This window comes from Platichthys flesus, chromosome 6, assembly GCF_949316205.1.
Source record: "Platichthys flesus chromosome 6, fPlaFle2.1, whole genome shotgun sequence".
In the NCBI taxonomy this organism is placed as follows: Eukaryota; Metazoa; Chordata; class Actinopteri; order Pleuronectiformes; family Pleuronectidae; genus Platichthys; species Platichthys flesus.
Genome location: NC_084950.1, coordinates 26,870,499 through 26,889,744, shown reverse-complemented (window position 1 = coordinate 26,889,744; position 19,246 = coordinate 26,870,499). Strand labels below are relative to the sequence as shown.

Genomic DNA, 19,246 nt, shown 5'->3' with positions numbered 1-19,246 from the left:
GTGTTTAAGCCCACTAGAAGTGGCTAAGCTAGCGGCCATAGCCAAACAACGGTGTGTCCAAGGGTCTATGAACGCATCTTGTAGGAAGATATCAGAGGAAATTTAGGCCTAAAACACAGTGTAAATGTCGCCGTTTCGGGTCGAAGATGAATGTCATAACACCACATGAGCAGGCCGGAGGCATGCTATGTTTTTTCTGAATAGTGGTGAGTAGATAATGAGTGCATTTTCCGAACTGGATCAGAGGGAGGTAGGTACCCAACTGTTTTGCAGTTCAATAATTTCATGTTGTAAATCATCAGGTTGCATCGAAGCACATCAGAGGGCGACTGTGCTCAGGAGAAACAGAAGGTTGATGGTTCGATCCCCGGCACCTCCAGTCAGCAGTCTGAAGTTAATCTGTATCAATGCATGTGTGAATGGGTGTGTGTGTTTTGTACTGTAAAGTGCCACATAAACTCAGTCTATACACCATCAGCTGGTTTCACGTTGAACCGCTTAAGCAGAATTCTTTCAAACTCAGGAGTTATCACACATAGAAATATCTAGTTGGTCTTGACTTGTTAAGTCAGTTATTTCATGACAGGCCAGTTAAAACCCAGTTAAATTACTTAAAACCCAAATGTTATGTAGTGTCCTTCAAACATTTTCACTATATTGTACAACCTCAGTTATCAGTCTGGTTCCAGCAGCTCCACAACAACAAACAAAGCTCCTTTATAAATGAGAGAACTATTAGCTCACTGTGTAACATTGTCTCTTGTCAGAATGTGGTGTTGTGAGAGCTGCTTGTTGGGCTAGTGACACTCAAGCAGGACTTGTTTGTGGTTAGTGTCAACAAACTCCAAGAAGCATTGTTTTCAGTCTTTATCCGAGTGATTGGATTGCAATTTGTCTTTGCAACACATCCAAAAGCTTGTCTTGACAGTCATCATCATTGTTACGTTCACGTTAATAATATGAAAACTGATTCGTTAAGTTCAGCGATCGCGAAACATATGCACAACACTGTACAGTACAGCCACTGCAGAGGGGCTGAAGAGCCGCGTTCGGCTCCAGAGCCGCGGGTTGCCGACCCCTGTGCGGAACCGAAATTGTATAGTCCATTGGACGTTTTAGTGTCTCCTGTGTCCATCCCTTTTAGCTGTCCCCTGGAAACACTTCCGTTGTGTTGTCGCCTCTATTTGCTGCGCGTTTGTCTATTTGCTGCGCGTTCGTCTATTTGCTGCGCGTGCGTCTATTTGCAGCGCGTGTGTCTATTTGCAGCGCGTGTGACTATTTGCTGCGCGTTTCTGTAATGTGTTGTGTTGTGTTGTGAAATTGATGGAGATGTTTTCTTACTTTGCTTGTGTTTTGTCAACTTGCATGTGTTTTGTCAACTTGCATGTGTTTTCTTAAGTTGCTGTTCGTTGAGCTCTCAGGGCCACCGTACATTTCACTATAAGGATAACTGTTATTTTATAAAAATTATAAGTACAAACACATTATCCAGACTAAAAGAAACAGTTACAATTACTCAAACACATGGACCTGTTTTCGTGCGCCAAGAACATGACTGTACGCACAAAACGGGGCCTGAAACGTGCGTACGCCACTCCTCACGCCAACGTTGGGATTTATAAAAATGGTCAAATGTGCGTATTTCCCAGGGGTCTCATTTATAACCGTTGCGTACGCACAAAGCGGGCCTGAAACGTGCGTACCCCACTTCGCGTGGCGTTTCTACATTAGGGGCACTGCCACTCCAGATCGCAATGGTGTGTTGTGCAGAAAGCTCAATACATCTGTACTTTGTGGCAAAATATATTTATTTTCTTTTTTAATGCAAAGTAGCGTGAATGTGTGTGTGAATAAACTTGATTCACAAGCATTATAGTCTTGTTTTGGAGTAATTTGATTTGTGTGTTTCTGTCTGTGTGCTTGCTCTGTGAAACGCTTCTCTCTTGCCGTCAGTCCAGTGGGCGCGGCTACAATCGCCTCTATAGGTGTTTATTTTACCTGCGCGTCATCTTGCAGGCGGGTCGCGATAGTATATTGTTTACTTTACAGTGTGTAGTTCAGCTCCGACACACACAGACTCTAATTAAGTCATTTATTGTTATTGTGCCTTATAAAGACCAGTTATAAGCTAATGTTCAATAGGTCTATATTGTAAATATTAATATTTCTTTATAAGTGATGATGTGTATTAGGATGTTTGAAGTAAAGAGACACCATCAAAATCGAATGTATGTTTTATGCACTTTAAAAAAAACGTAAGGGGTACGTACCTCCTCGTACCCCTTTTGAAAATATAATTGGGGGGAGCTGGCGCCAGGAGTGAAGCTTGCCTCCAGTGCCAAATGTGCTAGGGCTGGTCCTGATCTTACTGGTCTATATAGGCCTACTGCTTATAATAATCAGCTACCTCTTTTTTTGTGACATTACGTCATACAAAATTGCCACTGCCCACCTTTCACGCAAACGTTGGGATTTATAAAAACAAACTTGACGGGAAAATCTGTGTATTTCTACGCAAACTCTGGCCCATGCTTACGGACGTTTTGGAGTCGGGAAAGTGGCGATGCAGACGTGAGGCGGTGAACTGAAGCAGATTATTGATCCCATTCATCAATTACATTAAAACCAACATCTTAGTTTTAGTATGAATCCTATGCACTCTTTTATAAATGAGACCCCTGGTATTTTGGGATGCCCCTGGCACATCTGAGACAGAAAGAGATTGAGATTTACTGGGTGTGTTTGCGGCGAAGCTTATAACCAACCAAACCTTGATTTAAACTTTCCTTATCCTTCTCTTTAAGGAGAGTGCAACATGAAGTTACGAGGGTGTTGAAGGGATTCCAAAATGACTACGGTTGTGGTCTGTCGTTTGTGAAAACCCAGTTACACCAGCTGGACTTTAAAAAAGGGATGGGTGTCTAATTGTGGTCATACGGTAAATGTGGTTGACGCGGAAAAAAAGGTTTAAAGTTTAATGACGCTTAATATGGACGTTTTATTTGATTTCCACACAAGACGATAAAAAGTATAATGAAATGGAATATTATGTTGATGATTTTGTATGAAAATGAAAGGCAAAGATGGCTACTTTTTTATTATGGATCTTATAACTTGCTCATATTAAATATTATTTTAAATCCTTAAGAGGTGACCCAGATATTTCACTTCATTCTTGTTAACGATGACCCCCAATGTCGGTATATCAAGTTTCAAGTGATATTACTCTAGAATGTTGTGGACAGTTGGCTATCTTTTGATTAAGTAAACCTTATTTACCATCACAAGTGAAAACCGAGGGCATGGGCATTGAGATCGTCGGGGATCACAGATACCTGGGTAACAACAGACTTGGCTGGTCCACTAACACAGACGTCCTGTACAGGAGGGGCTGTCAGACTCTAAAACCTTTTTCTCAGGTCACAACTACTTAGAATTACATGCACTATTTTTCACAAAATGTCTTTTTAGTTTTCCTAAGAGGAGATGGCATCCAATTCTGTACAAGCAAAAAATCCCCTTGATACAACTTTGTGATTTCTGGCATTGGGCTATGCAATAAAAATAAAATGGGCTTGACGTTACATGAAAGAAAACACTGCTGTTTTTATTTACAGTTTACAGTCTAATCACATCTGCAAAAATAATTCTATAATACATAAAATTGCTTGGTCTGAAAAGTCTCAGGGTTACAAACCATCAGAAAGAGGAATGGAGGGTATCAGGCTAAAAGTAAAAGAGTGAACAGCCGATTGTGTAAAACACTGCTTTTAGGCATGCAGCAAATGCAAAAGAATTTCCACTCACTTATAGAAATGTAGCTTCACAGAAACAGTGCAATTACAAAATTCAAACAAATGCCAACATAGTTCGGTCTCCATACTCAATTTTGCAGGTGTGTTATGTCTTCTTCATAACTCCTCCGTTCACTAAATGTGACAATTTTTATTTTGCAAAAATACAGCTGTGATATTCTGTCAGCTCATTAAACACCCAGACAAACACCCAGAAGATACAGAGCCACATCATCACAGTGAAGTGTTGCTTGAAGCCACCTGACCAATAGTAGTTCAACATTCACTTGTCTCTCAGTGCTGGAAGCAGTGCTTCAGTTTGTTTGCTGTATTCTGGAAAGTAAATATAAGGAAATAGTAATGTCCAGGAAAGACATAATTTCAAACCTATACAAATATTAATTATTCATTTACAACTGAAATGCTTTCCCCCTAGATGAAGAATCGTTGTACTAACAAGTTTTTGTTTTGCATGTTCACTGGCGCCACTATGTTCGTTTTAAGATTTTCAGTTACGCAAACAAATGGAATTAATGAATTGGGGCTTAATGAAATTAGCACTGACTCATAACTAACACTAACTAATCAAAGCTCCAGAAAATCACGGACACATTAATGAAGTGTTATTGCTCAGGTCCACAAAGTCCACACAAATTTAAATTTCAAATGTACATATTGCATTTACACTTTGAGATGTGATATTGCTGTTGTTTCTGGCAAATATTATAATTTTTTAGTGTTGTTTGCATTACAAGATTTCATTTATAATGTGGAGAGCAACCAACTGTTTAACCTGTGAATGAACACAGTAAAACCAAACATATTCAGCAGTAGCATGTTTTTTTCAGATTCAGTAGTTTACTGTAGCATACATTTTTTTTAACATTGGTGGGGGTATTTTTTAATCAAATAAGTATGTATGTGCGTGTGTGTGTGTGTGTGTGTGTGTGTGCACTTAACAAAAACACAACATTGCAACATTGTGCAACATACATTTGCTTTTATATTTAGCCCAAATTATGTTTTATCTTTTTATCACCACCAGGTAGTTTCATCAGCATTTGTTTTTCGAGGGGATGGGGCATGAACCAAGGAAGAACCGAGTACATTTAACAGAAGATCCAGAAATACAAATTGTATTAATTATTTTTGTTTGTCTATGACCTAAAATGTACTTCTGATATAGAGTCTAACTTTACTTCATGGTATCATACACTTTACTAAGTGTCTGCTGTTGGATACTTTCAAACCTCATTTTAAATAGTGTTGCTCTGTTCTTTTTTTCAGTTTGTTGATGTAATGACACAACTCAAGAGTTTCCAGCAGATAACATTATTCTTCAATCTATCTTTACAGGTGCTACAAGAAAAATCGAATAAATTTTCGTGCAAACATCCAGTCTGACGATGACAGGAAGATCGGTTTTCCGTGTGTTTATATTTGTGAGAGAGACATGAAGAAAATTGAAACTTTATTGGGTCAAAAGACGCCAGCTGAGCAGGCGGTCTTTCAATTTGGCCTTCACACATTTGCGTACATACTGCTCAAACAATGTGGCCACCTCCAAATGGTCATCAGTGAGTGTTGGGGGTTTTGACACTTGCACTCACAGCTGTCCACTTTGATTGTCAGAGGGTTAGGGTTTGGGTAGTGATGTTAATACCAGTCTTGAACAGGGTCAGTATGTCTGATTAATGTGTGCACAGTGTAGGTAAATGTGTTCAGACCATGTAACAGCAAGTACAACCAAAGTAAAACTGAGCTGTACACAGACTCCTTAGTAACATACGTGCAACACTGTACTTGGATCCTATCGAGTTGAGGGAAAATGTTACGGCTGTGTGAAGCTCTCACTTAATCTTGAGCTTTTAAAAGGGACATATTATGAAAATTCCACTTTTGTAGTGCTTCTACACGTTAATTTGGGTATCTGGCATGTCTAACTTCCCAAAAACTCTGGAAAAAAACAACTCCCGCGATTTGTTGTGGTTCCTCTTTGTCAGAAACGATACGCTAGAGTGCGTCGAATGGGATTACGACTGAAATAAACGTCATAGTCACACCATGCCCATGTAGGGAGTCTCACTACATGGCCTTGGGCGAGCGTCCCGAGCTAACGCTAGCCGGGCTCCACTGGCCCGGTTAGCTCGCGAGCTAATGCTAGCCGGGAGCCGGGCTCGAGAGCAGTGGGAGCTCTCTAGAGGCTCCCCCCGGCCGGGGGGGCACTCAAAACAGGTCAATCTGAGGAGGGTTGTTTTAGCAAGGGTAAAAAGGGTGCTGTTTTGATTGATCCTTTAGGTATTTCGACCAAAATATGTTAAAGACATTTCATTAAGACCCCGAGGAACCATATCAACTGTGGTAAAATGGGCATAATATGTCCCCTTTAAACATGTGTCGATGACTTGCACTATGGCACATTTACATGCAGTTATACCTTTCCCTACTCTCCAGTATTGAATACTTGTTTCACTTGATTCGTATCTTTGTAGCATGAATGCACAGCTAAAATACATAATTTGATTATTTGTAACTGCTCTTGTCATCCTACCTGTAGCGAACTTGTCTTCTGCCTTTTGCCAGGGTTGTCTGTTGTTTGTGTTGGTATTTGTTGAAGTTGTATCACTGTTTTAATGTTCTGTGGTTTTGTACAGCTGTGGATGGGTTTTGTCTTGTCAAATCTCACTTTGTGATATTTCTGTCATTTATGCCGTTTTTGTAGTTTTTGTCTTTGTTTTTTGGATTTATCACCAAAGTATTGCTCCTGGCAACATCTGGGCAAATAAGGTACTGGTTATCAAAACATCTGCAGTTAAAACCACATTTGAAAATCTGTCAACTGGCAAATACTGGTATATTTCCACTAATATGGATTAATTAGTGTTGTCCTCATGAATAAATAAATGTAATGAGAAAATTAATGATGACATGAAGATCCATTCAAAGCTTCTGAGGTATTTTGTTGCATTATACACACACACACACACACACACACACACACACACACACACACACACACACACACACACACAACCCATCACACATCAGTCAGCTTTGTCCTTCTTCCTTGGTGTGACTTTACTTGCAACCGCAGATCCCACTGCTCCAACACCTCCTGTAACCACAGAAACACTACCTTTGACCAGTCCTACACTGGCAGCAGGCACACTGGTCACAGCTGTCTTGGTGATCTCAAAACTTTTAGTTCCTACCCATGCAACACCGCCCAGGGTTGCACCAACAACGTTTCGAGTCATGCTAAACAGTCCGCCGCCCACTCTCCAAATGACTCCTGCCTCTGGCCTGGGGTGGTCCTTATCTGGGTCTGAGATAGATGAAGACAAAGACAAAGATGAGCGAGACAGACCAGAAAACTGGTGTACTTCTAGCAGATCATATAAAGATCATTGTAAGTGAGTGTGTTTGTCTATGTTTACACAAGTGCGCAATGTGATATCGCTCTTATCTTTAAACACCTTTCCCTTAAGGTCTGGGAATATCATACAGAAGTTACGCAATTCGACTATAGTAATCCACTGCTTATTCATAGTTTTCATATTATTTATCATTTTGGCCCAGACAAACGTGATCACTGTTAATGGTTTCCACTTAATTAGTTAATGATGTTTTTATTGTGTTTTAATGAATACACCATGAAGTGACTGTACTAGTTGATTTGATAATTGTTGTTTGACGGCTTCGCACAACCCCACCATAATTATTGGGCAGGAAGAAGACATAGCACTGCAACTGGCATTACTGCACCTTTTCAATCCAGTTAAACCACCATTAAAACAGCAAAATTACAGAGCAACATCAAGTCATTTGAAGAGAATAATCATGACCCCTGATCTACTCACAAAGGCAAAGAAAACTTGCAGTTAATATCTTGTGACAAGCCTGCATGTTTGGCGAACTGGCCTAGCATGGAATTTCTCGTTTGCACAAAAATTTAATTTCATAAAAGATTGACCCAATCTTTTACATTACATTACATTACATGTCATTTGGCTGACGCTTTTGTCCAAAGCGACTTACAATTAGTACACTCAACATTCATGAGGGGCCATTTTAGGGGTTCAGCATCTTGCTGAATCACTGAACAAAAGAGCAGCAATGAAGATCATATGTCCTGTTCTTAGCAGTTCACATTTTCATCTTCTCCCAAAAGCATGTTCATCAGCCAGTGATGATGATGATGGAAACAACGCATTGTGTGTGAAGAGCTGATATTGACTCAATTTAATTAATATGTATTGGACATTATGAAACACAACTCAACCTGAGACACATGATGTGGTTCCTCACCATGTGTATGTTCCTCTTTGAGATTGGGGAGAACTTCCTCCTGCTCTATGTCCTCCCAGCTGTGATTGTTGTTGGATTCAACAGAAGGGGAGCAGCTCTCCTCATCTACCTCCTGCTGTGAAGTCAGCACCTGGAAGACAGCATGAACTGGTGATATTACAGAGCAACTGGCTCTACAGTGATAAGCAGATCACCAAAGCAGATATGGCCATAAAGCATTGTCCTGACAAGCTCATCCAAACATGGGAACAAATACACTCACTCAACGTACATCATAGAGTATGACACACAATAATTCATAAATTCATTGACCTTCAATTATGCTACAAAGTGTTTATTCTAATCAATGCTACAAATACCCTTATCTTTCTGATGTTCTCCTTTACACATGGCATCTATTGCACTTCTGTCCCTCCTGGGAGAGGGATCCCTCACATGTGGCTCTCTCTGAGGTTTCTTCCTTCTTTTAGGGGTTTTTGGGTAGTTTTTCCTTACACTTTTTGAGGGTTAGGGGCAGAGGATGTCACATCTTGTTAAAGCCCTATGAGACAAATTGTGATTTGTGAATATGGGCTCATATACTCTTATCTAGGAATATTACTAAGTCTATAACATGACAACCCATAGTTGGGACCAGGAAGCAGAGCTGCAGTGCTAAACACTTCTCTGCGCTCCCTCTGGATCAGTCACAAAACCCCATAGAGATTGTGTCTGTTCACCGTCCGATTAAATTATTGAAATTAAACAATAATAGAACGAGAACTCCACACAAAAATTTAATACAAATTAAAACAACCTCTGAAACAATACAGGAAACCCAGACTTTTAAATGTGGTCTTTTAAACATTAGATCACTGGAAAAAAAGGCTCTTTTAGTTAATGAAATAGTCTCTGATTACAACATAGATTTATTGTCCCTCACTGAGACGTGGCTGCATCCTGATGATTATGTCAGTCTAAATGAATCTACTCCCCCCAGTCATATCAATTCACAGGTTCCTAGAGAAATTGGGCGAGGAGGTGGAGTTGCTGCTATTTTTAACTCCAGTCTATCAATTAATCCTAAACCTAAACTCAGCTACAAGTCATTTGAATGTCTGGTTCTTAGTCTTCCACGCCAATCAAGGAACCACCAACAGCCAATCATATTTGCCGTAGTTTACCGTGCTCCCAGGGCTTATACTGAATTTTTAAAGGAATTCCCTGAGTTTTTATCAAACTTAGTCCTAAAGACCGATAAAATTATTATTGTTGGTGACTTTAATATTCATGTTGATAATAATAAAGATTGCCTTAGCGTAGCATTTATTTCAATACTAGACTCTATTGGTTTCAGTCAGTGTGTGCACAAACCTACTCATTGTGGTAACCACACACTTGACCTTGTATTATCGTACGGTGTCGCAATTGAAAATTTAACAGTACTTCCGCGCAATCCAGTTCTATCAGACCATAATTTAATAACCTTTGATTTTTCAATAACTGAATATATGCCACTAATAAAAAATTCATTTTCTAGATGTCTACCTGATAGTGCTGTAGCTAAATTTAAGGAAATAATCCCAATTACATTTAAACCCGTATTAGCAGTAGATATAAACAACAAATTCTTTAAAACCCTGAGCTCCATTGAGATCGACCACCTCGTCGATAGCTCTGCAGACTCATTACGATTAACATTAGACTCAATAGCGCCTCTAAAAAAGAAAAATGTCAAACATAGTAAATTAGCTCCGTGGTATAATTCCCAGACAAATGAGTTAAAACAATTATCAAGAAAACTAGAAAGGAAGTGGCGCTCCAGCAACAATGTTGAAAACCTCATAGACTGGAAGAATAGTGTTAAAGAATATAAAAAGGCTCTCCACAAAGTAAGAGCCGCCTACTATTCAAAATTAATAGAAGAGAATAAAAATAACCCCAGGTTTCTCTTCTGCACTGTAGCCAGGCTGACAGAGAGTCACACCTCCACCGAACCCAGTATTCCTCCATCCCTAAATAGCAATATCTTTATGACCTTTTTTAATGATAAAATTCAAACTATTAGAAATAAAATCAACCATCTCCTGCCCTCAATTGGCACTAATACCCTCCCAACAACAGAGATCTCAGAAACGGCTGAGAATCCTACCCATTACTTAGACAGCTTCTCTCTGATCACCCGTGATCAGTTTACCAAATTAATCTCAGGTTCTAAACCAACAACCTGTATCTTAGATCCCATTCCTACCAACTTACTTAAAGACATTCTGCCCCTAATTGATAGTTCGTTACTTAACATTATCAATCTGTCATTATCATCAGGTTATGTACCACAGTCTTTTAAAATAGCTGTCATCAAACCCCTACTCAAAAAACCCACCCTAGACCCAGAGGTTTTAGCCAATTACAGACCAATATCTAACCTCTCCTTCATTTCTAAAATCTTAGAAAAAGTGGTAGCCAATCAGCTGTGTGAGTTTCTCCAGGAAAATAATATATATGAAGACTTTCAATCGGGGTTTAGAGCCAATCACAGTACAGAGACAGCCTTGGCAAAAGTCACTAATGACCTTTTAATAGCCTCAGATCAGGGACTTGTGTCTGTCCTCGTTCTGTTAGATCTCAGTGCAGCATTCGACACAATTGACCATCAAATTTTATTACAAAGACTAAAACAGTTAATTAACATTAATGGAACCGCCCTTAACTGGTTTAAATCGTATTTTTCTGATCGCTCCCAATTTGTGCAAATTAATGATGAGTCATCTGTGCGCACCAAAGTTAATCATGGTGTTCCACAGGGCTCTGTGCTCGGCCCAATTTTATTCTCATTATATATGCTTCCACTAGGAAACATTATCAGGACACACTCGGTAAATTTCCACTGCTATGCGGATGACACCCAGTTATATTTGTCAATAAAACCTGAACAAAGTAATCAATTAACTAAACTTCGAACATGTCTCAAGGACATAAAAACCTGGATGACCCGCAATTTTCTCTTATTAAACTCAGACAAAACAGAGGTTATAATACTTGGCCCCAAACACCTTAGAGATGCATTATCTAATGATATAGCTGCGCTAGACGACATTGCCCTTGCTTCAAATGAAACAGTCAGGAACTTGGGAGTGATCTTCGATCCTGATTTATCCTTTAATAGTCACTTAAAACAAATTTCTAGGACCGCTTTTTTCCACTTGCGTAATATTTCAAAAATTAGACATGTCCTTTCACAAAAAGATGCAGAAAAACTAGTCCACGCCTTTGTTACATCGAGACTGGACTATTGTAATTCATTATTATCAGGCTCCAGCAGGAAGTCGTTAAAGACTCTACAGCTTGTCCAAAATGCTGCAGCACGTGTCCTGACGAGAACAAAGAGAAGAGAGCACATTTCTCCAATATTAGCATCGCTACACTGGCTTCCAGTTAAATCTAGAATAGAATTTAAAATTCTCCTCCTCACCTTCAAGGCCCTTAATAATATAGCGCCTTTATACCTTAAAGAGCTGTTAATACCTTATAAACCCACTAGAGCACTCCGCTCCCAGAATTCAAGCCTACTTGTCGTCCCTAAATTCTCTAAAAGTAGAGTAGGAGCCAGAGCTTTTAGCCATCAAGCCCCTCGGCTGTGGAATAATCTACCACTTTCAGTTCGGGAGGCAGTCACCATCTGTTCGTTTAAAAGTAGGCTCAAAACCTTTCTTTTTGATAAAGCTTATAGTTAGAGCTAATTAGTGCGCCAGAACGTTACTTGTTCTATTTTATGACACATGACACACGGAGCTTCTCTTTCCAGCTTCTCCTTCCTCTTCTCCATCCCTATCCCCCTTCCCCGGAATCCCTTTGCTTTATCACCCGCAGATCCAGGGCCTCTGTGGCCGCACCATGGATTACGGTTTGTGGATCGCGCACCGGGGGTCGCGGTGTTGGATCCAGTGTGGCGGATTCTGAGTCATGTGGGCTGATCGTGGTGCTGGTGGCGGACCCTGTGTCGCGTTGGCATTGGGCACGGGCGGTGGACCAGGACCGCAGTGGTGGCTTGTGATGGGTCCTCCTGGTGGGCGGCGGTGGACGGTGACTGAGGACTGAAGTGGCGTCTGGTCTGGATGGTGGATCGTGGTCTAGATGGTTGCTGAGCATGGACTGTGCTTCATCAATGCTGCTAGAGACTTTGATTATTGATGATGTTCTCCTGCACGTGGCATCTATTGCACTTCTGTCCGTCCTGGGAGAGGGATCCCTCACATGTGGCTCTCTCTGAGGTTTCTACATATTTTTACCCTGTTAAAGGGGTTTTTTGTAGTTTTTCCTTACTCTTGCTGAGGGTTAAGGACAGAGGATGTCACACCCTGTTAAAGCCCTATGAGATGAATTGTAATTTGTGAATATGGGCCATACAAATAAAATTTGATTGATTGATTGATATAACCACAGACATATATTGCAGGGAGCCTGGCCAGAGTTCGTTCTGCATGAATTTGAATGCGTAACACACCTGCAGGTCGGTCAGCAGCTCCTGCATCCGGAGGGGGGCGGCGAGCTGTGAGTTGGACTCTTCTGAGATAGGGTATATGAGGCAATCCTGAGATTAAATTCAATACTTTTCAAGACCTTTTTCTAGACCCTTCTAATATTTTTCAAGACACCAGCCCCACTAGGAGCTATAACCAGTTACATCAGCGACACAATTGAGTTTGAGATTGCAAAATTCGTTGCCTAGCAAGGCCGCTCGAGGCCATATACAGTCTATGCTTGAGCCCCGCCCCCGCTTGAACGCCAGGTATGTTTTTGTTGCACTGTTGTGAGGGCTAGAATAAATTAATTCACATAAACCTTTAACAACTTTTGACAAATATGCTATTCACATCCAAAAAACAACACATCTGTAAGCTATTTTATTTAGTGGCTTTATTGTGGAAGGTTGTCACAGGAAGTGTAGTTCCTGTTACAAGCAGGGTGTTGGTTGGGACTTGTTTTGAAGGGGGGTTATAACGGAAGGGGGTGTTGTCGAGAGAGAAGTTTTGAAGGGTGAAGGAAAATAAACGGGTGTGATGTCCGGATTCAATAAGCATCTCTCATGCCGTTTTTCGGCTGGGGCCTCCTGACAGTATAAGACAGGGGTCGGCAGCCTTTACTATCGAAAGAGACATTTTACCCCCTTATCCCCCAAATAAAATGTGTCCGGAGCCACAAAACATATTTGATAACAAAGCTAATAAAGTTTTGTATAAAGTTATACAATATATATATATATATATAAAAACTATAGTTTTTTGCATTTATTAAATTATAGAACATCTATACAAACTTTTGACATTTTAGTGCTATTTTTACCTGTTACAAAAAAAGGGAAACACCAAACTCGTTTAGGCCTACTTTGAAATAAATGAAACACAGAACTATGCTTTTTTTGCTCATCTCCAGCTGGGTACTTTTCAGCAGATGCTATGTGCTCCCTCTGGAAATGTCTTTAAACATGATATTTTTTGTTGTTTGTCTATTCCTCCCCACATATCAAGCATACAGGTAAACCTGCATCGTTGGGCAGTTAAAGCAAATTAATCTGTCCACGCAGAAGTAAAACCTCTATTTTCCTCCCAGACTTTTCTTTATCAGGATTTATCCCTGGTTAGTTTAGTGAGGCCGGGGGTTTGGTAACTCTAAATTAGCGACCTGAAGGGAAGAGCACCATGCCATAGACGTAATAGGATGTCACGCATATTTTAGTTGACAAAATATTAAAACAAAACGTGAGAGCTGGTCAGACCGGAGGCGGAAACATAAACTGAAGCTCGGTACAAACTAACTGCAGCTTCTGCTGATCAAGAAGCTGCAGCGCTGATCTCTGAGCAGCTGTGACCAGAGAAACTCTGTGTTTTCACTGTTTCCACTGTTAAGAACGAACAAGCTCTGATCTGTGTGCGCTATGTGGGAGCGCACACCGACAAAAAAAATAGTCTACTGTGTGCATTTTCTTTTTTTGACTGCTGTTAAAAAGCAGAACGTCGCTGCAGTCAGACACACTCACTCACATCACTGTCCATTTGTACTTTACTATTCTAAGCTTCATTTGAAATATTCCTGCTTGATCTCCTGCGTTTGACTTTTTTTTTATTTTATTGCTTCTTTCTCCATCTACTCCTCCTCCACCTGTTCACTCCACGCCACCCTGCCCTCACCTGCTTTTCCTCCTTTCTTTCCACTGTCCCCTCCATCCTGCTCAACGCTCTTTTATTCACCGGTCTTCTCCTCCACCTGTTTTCTATCTACACCACCCTCTTCTTCCCCTTTATCTCCCACCTCCCTTTCCTCTACCTTACCCAGAACATCATCCCCCAATACATCCCCCCCAACACCCGGTGTATTAACTGAATTCACCCCTTGTGATGGCTCGGTCACAGCCTCGCTTCTCCGCAGAGATGTTGGCGGAGAAGCCCGTGGAGCAGCTGTCGGCCATCGGATGCGGCGGCCAGCCCCCCGGCGACCGGTGCAGCGGGTCTCCTTCGCTCCGGCACCTGAGGCGCAGCGGAGGCCCGTCGCTCCGATACCGCCCCAGCACTCGCAGCCGCATCAGTACCCGGCGGAGCTGGGACAGGATCTCCCCATGTGTCCCTCCTCTCCGCACCTGAAGCACTTCATCACAGATGTCGTTGCGAAAATCCTGTGGTCGTAATCATCTACTTTCACATGGAAGCGGAGGTTGAGCTCCTTGTTACGGTTGTTAAGTATCATATACAGCTGTCTGCGGTGAGACACTACGTGTTTCAGTATTGGGCATTTACACCCAGACAACAGCTTCCGTATGGGGGACGCTACCTTCCGTCCCCCATACATCTCTACTGAAGAACTCATCGGTGATGAAAGGAGGGACATTGGACAGGACCACCTTGGCAGTGGGTTGGGACAAAGGCAGTACATGTACAAAACAACCATTCACTGTGATACCTGTCTCGACCACCGAGTTCACCTTCTCCACCCGGTCCAGGAACACGACCACCGCGCTGTTCATCGGGGCGGCCGACACCACGCCGCTATGACCGACCTTTCACGCCACACCAAGCCCGATGCTCTCCATGCTGCAGGGGAAACTTACACATATTTGAACCCTGTGCTTGCATGTTAGTGATTTAAAATTCCCACTGACCATGATGGCTGCTACACCACCAGCCAGACGCTGGTGAGGGGAAAGACACCCGCATCAGAAAGCCCAAACCATCAGAAAATAAACTACTGTGAATCGAATGCTATGTCAGGGGTTCTCAAACTTTTGCAAGCTGGGCCCATCCAAAGCTGGTTAGGGGTAGCCATCTCCCCCGCGCCGCCCGCCACCACCGCCCTCAACTTCACCACAATAAATAGATAGATAGATAGATAGCTTGGAGACAGTGCTATGCTTGGCACACAAAACACACCGAGGACGTTGGTCAGTCGAGCCAGTAACGGTGAAACCAAACTGCAAATGGCTGTCGTCATATTTGCGAAGCTTTGGCTTCTTCGCAACTGGCGCATCGGTTGCCTGACTTTTACGAATCAGAAACTTGTCCATGTTTGTGTTTGTTTGCCGATACAGTGTGTGTGATGTTAATAAAGTTGTAATTGCAACGTTGTGGTCTTGTGAGTGTGTTTGTATGTGTGGCTGTGAGCGACTTGCACGCAAATAATGAATAAGGCTGTGCTAGGCAATGGTTCCTAACAAAACGAACAGTACACAATGTACACAGGGACAGAACAGAATAGTATTCAAGTGCTGGTGTTTTATTTATTGCAACACGGTGGATGAAGATATAAAGGTAGGTGTTAAGGAGAAAAGGGCTAGCTGCAGTTGGAATTAGTTAGCTAGCTAGAAGGCTAGCTCTTGGGGCTATGAAATTTCAAAAAAAGACTGTGGAGCAAATTACTCCTTAGATTAGGCTACGATTAGGCCTGCTGCAAGTGCAGGAAGGTATTACTAATGAAGGAGTGAGTCTTTAAAAAGACTGTTTATAAAGCAATGAATATCTGAATTATAGAGGAAACAAGAGAAATTGCACAAACTCTGCAGGGTGTCGTCTCAGAGAGGCTGAGTGCTGACCATGCCTACAGTTACTTTTATACTCGGAAGTGTACGAACAACTCGCATTCAAATGATAACACTCCTCTTTTGATTGGTGGATCAGGAACAAAACAGTGTTTGATTTGTTTGTGTCAGTCAAGCCCCTAGCATTTCACCACTGAGGGAGCTTTGACAGGTGGTCGGTCTTTTTTTAGTGTGTGTTTTTTTTTTTTTTGTCTGTGACATTGCACCCCCCCTGGAGAGTGTCCGAGCATCCTCCACTTTGAGAACCACTGTGCTATGTGATGAAAAAATCTAACATTTACAAAAAATAAAAATAAATAAAGAACTATAACGCACTCGTTCCGTCACTCGCTCACGCTCCACACTCCCAGCATGCACAGAGAGAGAGAGAGAGAGAGAGAGAGAGAGAGAGAGAGAGAGAGAGAGAGAAGAGAGAGAGAGAGAGAGAGAGAGAGCAGAGTAAAACAATAATGAATACATAAATAAGCAGTTGACAAAGACACAGAGGTGTGTTGCGTGCAGAAGACACTGGGTTGCTGTCCAGCTGCAGCTGTTGCCTGTAGCTCCAGCTATGGCTCACATAAAACCAGGCGCTCTATCTTACCTTCATCCCGTCACCGTGGCTGCTGCTGTTCACAGACGTGTCTTAACTGTGAGCCTTGGAAGATGCTTCTGTTGTTGCGCTGTCAACCTCAGAGCGGAAGTGACGTCCTGTTGTTTACTTAGTGCCGGCCGCTGTAAGGGCGGCTCACGGCCACACAGCGTCAGTAGTGAGTTGCATTGGGTGGGTACTTAGACCGTATAAAATGTTACTTTGCTGAATATAAGAGGCATCAGTTATGATTGTGTATAAGAAGCGTCATCAAGCTGCTTCACTCAAGAAGAAGTACAGAAATTCATGTTCAAAACGATTCAAGTTAAAGTGTTAGTACTGATTGAACCTCTTAGATCAAGTAAATATATAAAAGTACATGCTTCGAATTGTAGTAGAAGTGTAAAAGTTAAAAGACCCCCTCTGAGGGCTGTCCTTTAGCAAAGCAAAATACTACATGTCATAATACTAAAAGACGCTGTAACTAACTTAAAAACCTTTTACTTAAAAATATACTAAAAACTGAAAAACAGCTGTTAAAGAAAGAAAAGTTTTTTTTTAGCATTATAAACTGTCTATGATGAAATGTGTAAAATGTATTGAATGAATCATTCTTCATTTAAATAAGGCCAAGGATGGGGAATGTTTTGTTCCTCTGCATCATTGTTGACTTTGTCGAAGTCAGATATGTTGGCTGATTCTTCTCTCTCTTCCATGTTCAATAATTTCCCAAATTTGGATCAGTAAAGTGTTTCTTTCTATGTTGTTACTCCTTGTCATGAACATATGTCCTGCTCCTCTTCTCTGTGGTTGAGCCTCCCTCTCTTGGCTATTTCATCTTGTTATGTCTTGTCTTTGGAGAGGTGGTGTTCTAGTGGCAGAAACTTGGACTATGGGCAGAAAAGGTCTCTGGTTCGTCTCTGGTTAAACTCCACGGAGAAACAACAAAAAGACGAACCTGGATTGATCTGTCCAAAAATCCAAGAGGATTCTCCCTACCCTGTCTAGTGCCGCTGAGCAAGGCACCTCACTCCCCCAACATCTGCTCCCCGGGCGGCGTACATTGCTGCTCACTGCTCTGTGTGTCCTGCACCAGATGGGTCAAAAGCAGAGGTTAAATTTTCCTACCTGCATGAGTGTGCCTGTGCATATCTTTGCATGTGTTTGAGACTAATAAATGATAGGTTTTAAACCACATCATGATCTCTCCAGCAGAAGTAATATGTTACTTCCTGGATCTGCCTGCAGCACCTCCCCTCACCTGAATGCTCTGTTGTGAACACATTTGAGATGTGATTCCTCTGCCTTACTATGGAGGACCATACATGACTTAAGTAAAAATAAATAAATAAATAAATGTATAAATAAATCCAGAAAAAAATAAATATATAAATAAATAAAAAAGGAAATAAATAAATTAATACAGAAATAAATAAATAAATATGTTAATACCAAAAGAAATGTCAAAAGAAATGTCTTAAATATATTTTAACATTTATTTTTTCCCTGATACATTTCCTTTTAATTTGCAGTGTCCTTATGCTAATGAGAAAGGCGGCCCTAACCGCAGTCTCATGCAGGATTGGTCACAGGAGTGTAATGATCCAGCCCTACTACTTCTGTCTCTCAACTGGTGTCCAGTAGAGCCAGTTCACACTTAAAATGAACTAGTTCTTCACAGGGTTAGTTAAGGTTATTTTTTATTGGGATGATTTAGGTGTCAGTAGTCCTGACTGTAAGCCTCACGTCTCGTTTTCTACTGAGCACAAGGAGCGAGCCGAGAGGAGAAGGAGGAAACAGAAACTCCAGCTCGGTACAAACCACCTGCAGCTTCTGCTCTGATCATGAAGCCGCTGATCTCTGAGCAGATGTGACCAGAGAAACTCTGTGTTTCCACTGTTTTCACTGTTCTACAAAGTCACTAACTGGCTGTTTCACGGTGAAGAGCTCAAGTCTCAGTTACTGCCTGTGTCTCTGAGCGAGTGTGTGGCACAGCGCAGGGGCTGTGTGTATAATAATCACTCTTTGAGAGGACTCGTTACTCCCGAGTCCTCTCAAAGAGTGATTCGTTCATTTTCTCGTGGCCGCGCATCGGGACTGTTGCATAGGTTGCTGCAGGTCACGTGGAAAATGATCCAAAGACTCGTATCCGGCAGATGAACGAATCACTGATCCGAAGACTCTGTTGGCAGAAGAACGAGTCACTGATCTGAAGACACGGTCGTGAGGTGAACGATTCGTTCATCTGCCGGGTACGAGTCTTTGGATCATTTTCCACGTGACCTCCATAGGCTCAGAAGAGGAAACAGATACCTCATTCCCTATCGCGGGGCCGCTGTTAAAAAGCAGCCATGACTGACAGCTTTTGTGTGGCAGATCATATTTTTTTAAGAAAACCTCCTCTATTATATACAGTAAAACATGACAGTTTGTATGGTTTTAAATTGTCATTTATAGTCACACTGTCATTTAATTATCACGGGAAATAATTACACTGCACTAAACTGT

The 19,246-nt window shown here is 41.6% G+C and overlaps 1 protein-coding gene across 7 annotated transcripts; it reads right to left on the bottom strand.

Moving 5' to 3' along the window:
* Window positions 1-3,586: 3,586 nt before the first annotated feature.
* zgc:101566 (Transmembrane protein 263-B-like) lies at window positions 3,587-18,119 on the bottom strand. Of its 7 annotated transcripts, XM_062389474.1 has the most exons (7): window positions 16,751-18,119; window positions 15,036-15,166; window positions 14,469-14,767; window positions 12,586-12,647; window positions 8,462-8,643; window positions 8,103-8,232; window positions 3,587-7,119 (listed from the first exon to the last, which is right to left on the bottom strand). In XM_062389474.1, the coding sequence occupies exons 5-7, from the start codon at window positions 8,495-8,497 to the stop codon at window positions 6,839-6,841; spliced, it is 447 nt and encodes a 148-aa protein (XP_062245458.1). In that variant the 5' UTR covers window positions 8,498-8,643; window positions 12,586-12,647; window positions 14,469-14,767; window positions 15,036-15,166; window positions 16,751-18,119; the 3' UTR covers window positions 3,587-6,838. The 7 variants fall into 7 exon arrangements, 5 of the variants coding, with proteins under 5 accessions (XP_062245458.1, XP_062245456.1, XP_062245457.1 ...); XM_062389472.1 differs by having other exon boundaries at window positions 14,469-15,166; XM_062389473.1 differs by lacking the exon at window positions 16,751-18,119 and having other exon boundaries at window positions 15,036-16,548.
* Window positions 18,120-19,246: the final 1,127 nt, after the last annotated feature.

Bases quoted from the DNA above. Each gene is read 5' to 3' on its own strand.
- zgc:101566 (XM_062389472.1), bottom strand. From the start codon at position 8,497: ATGCCATGTGTAAAGGAGAACATCAGAAAGATAAGG. The intron at 8,233-8,461 runs GTATTTGTAGCA...GCTGTCTTCCAG, and splicing joins AGAACATCAGAAAGATAAGG to GTGCTGACTTCACAGCAGGA. The intron at 7,120-8,102 runs GTGAGGAACCAC...CATCTATCTCAG, and splicing joins CAAAGAGGAACATACACATG to ACCCAGATAAGGACCACCCC.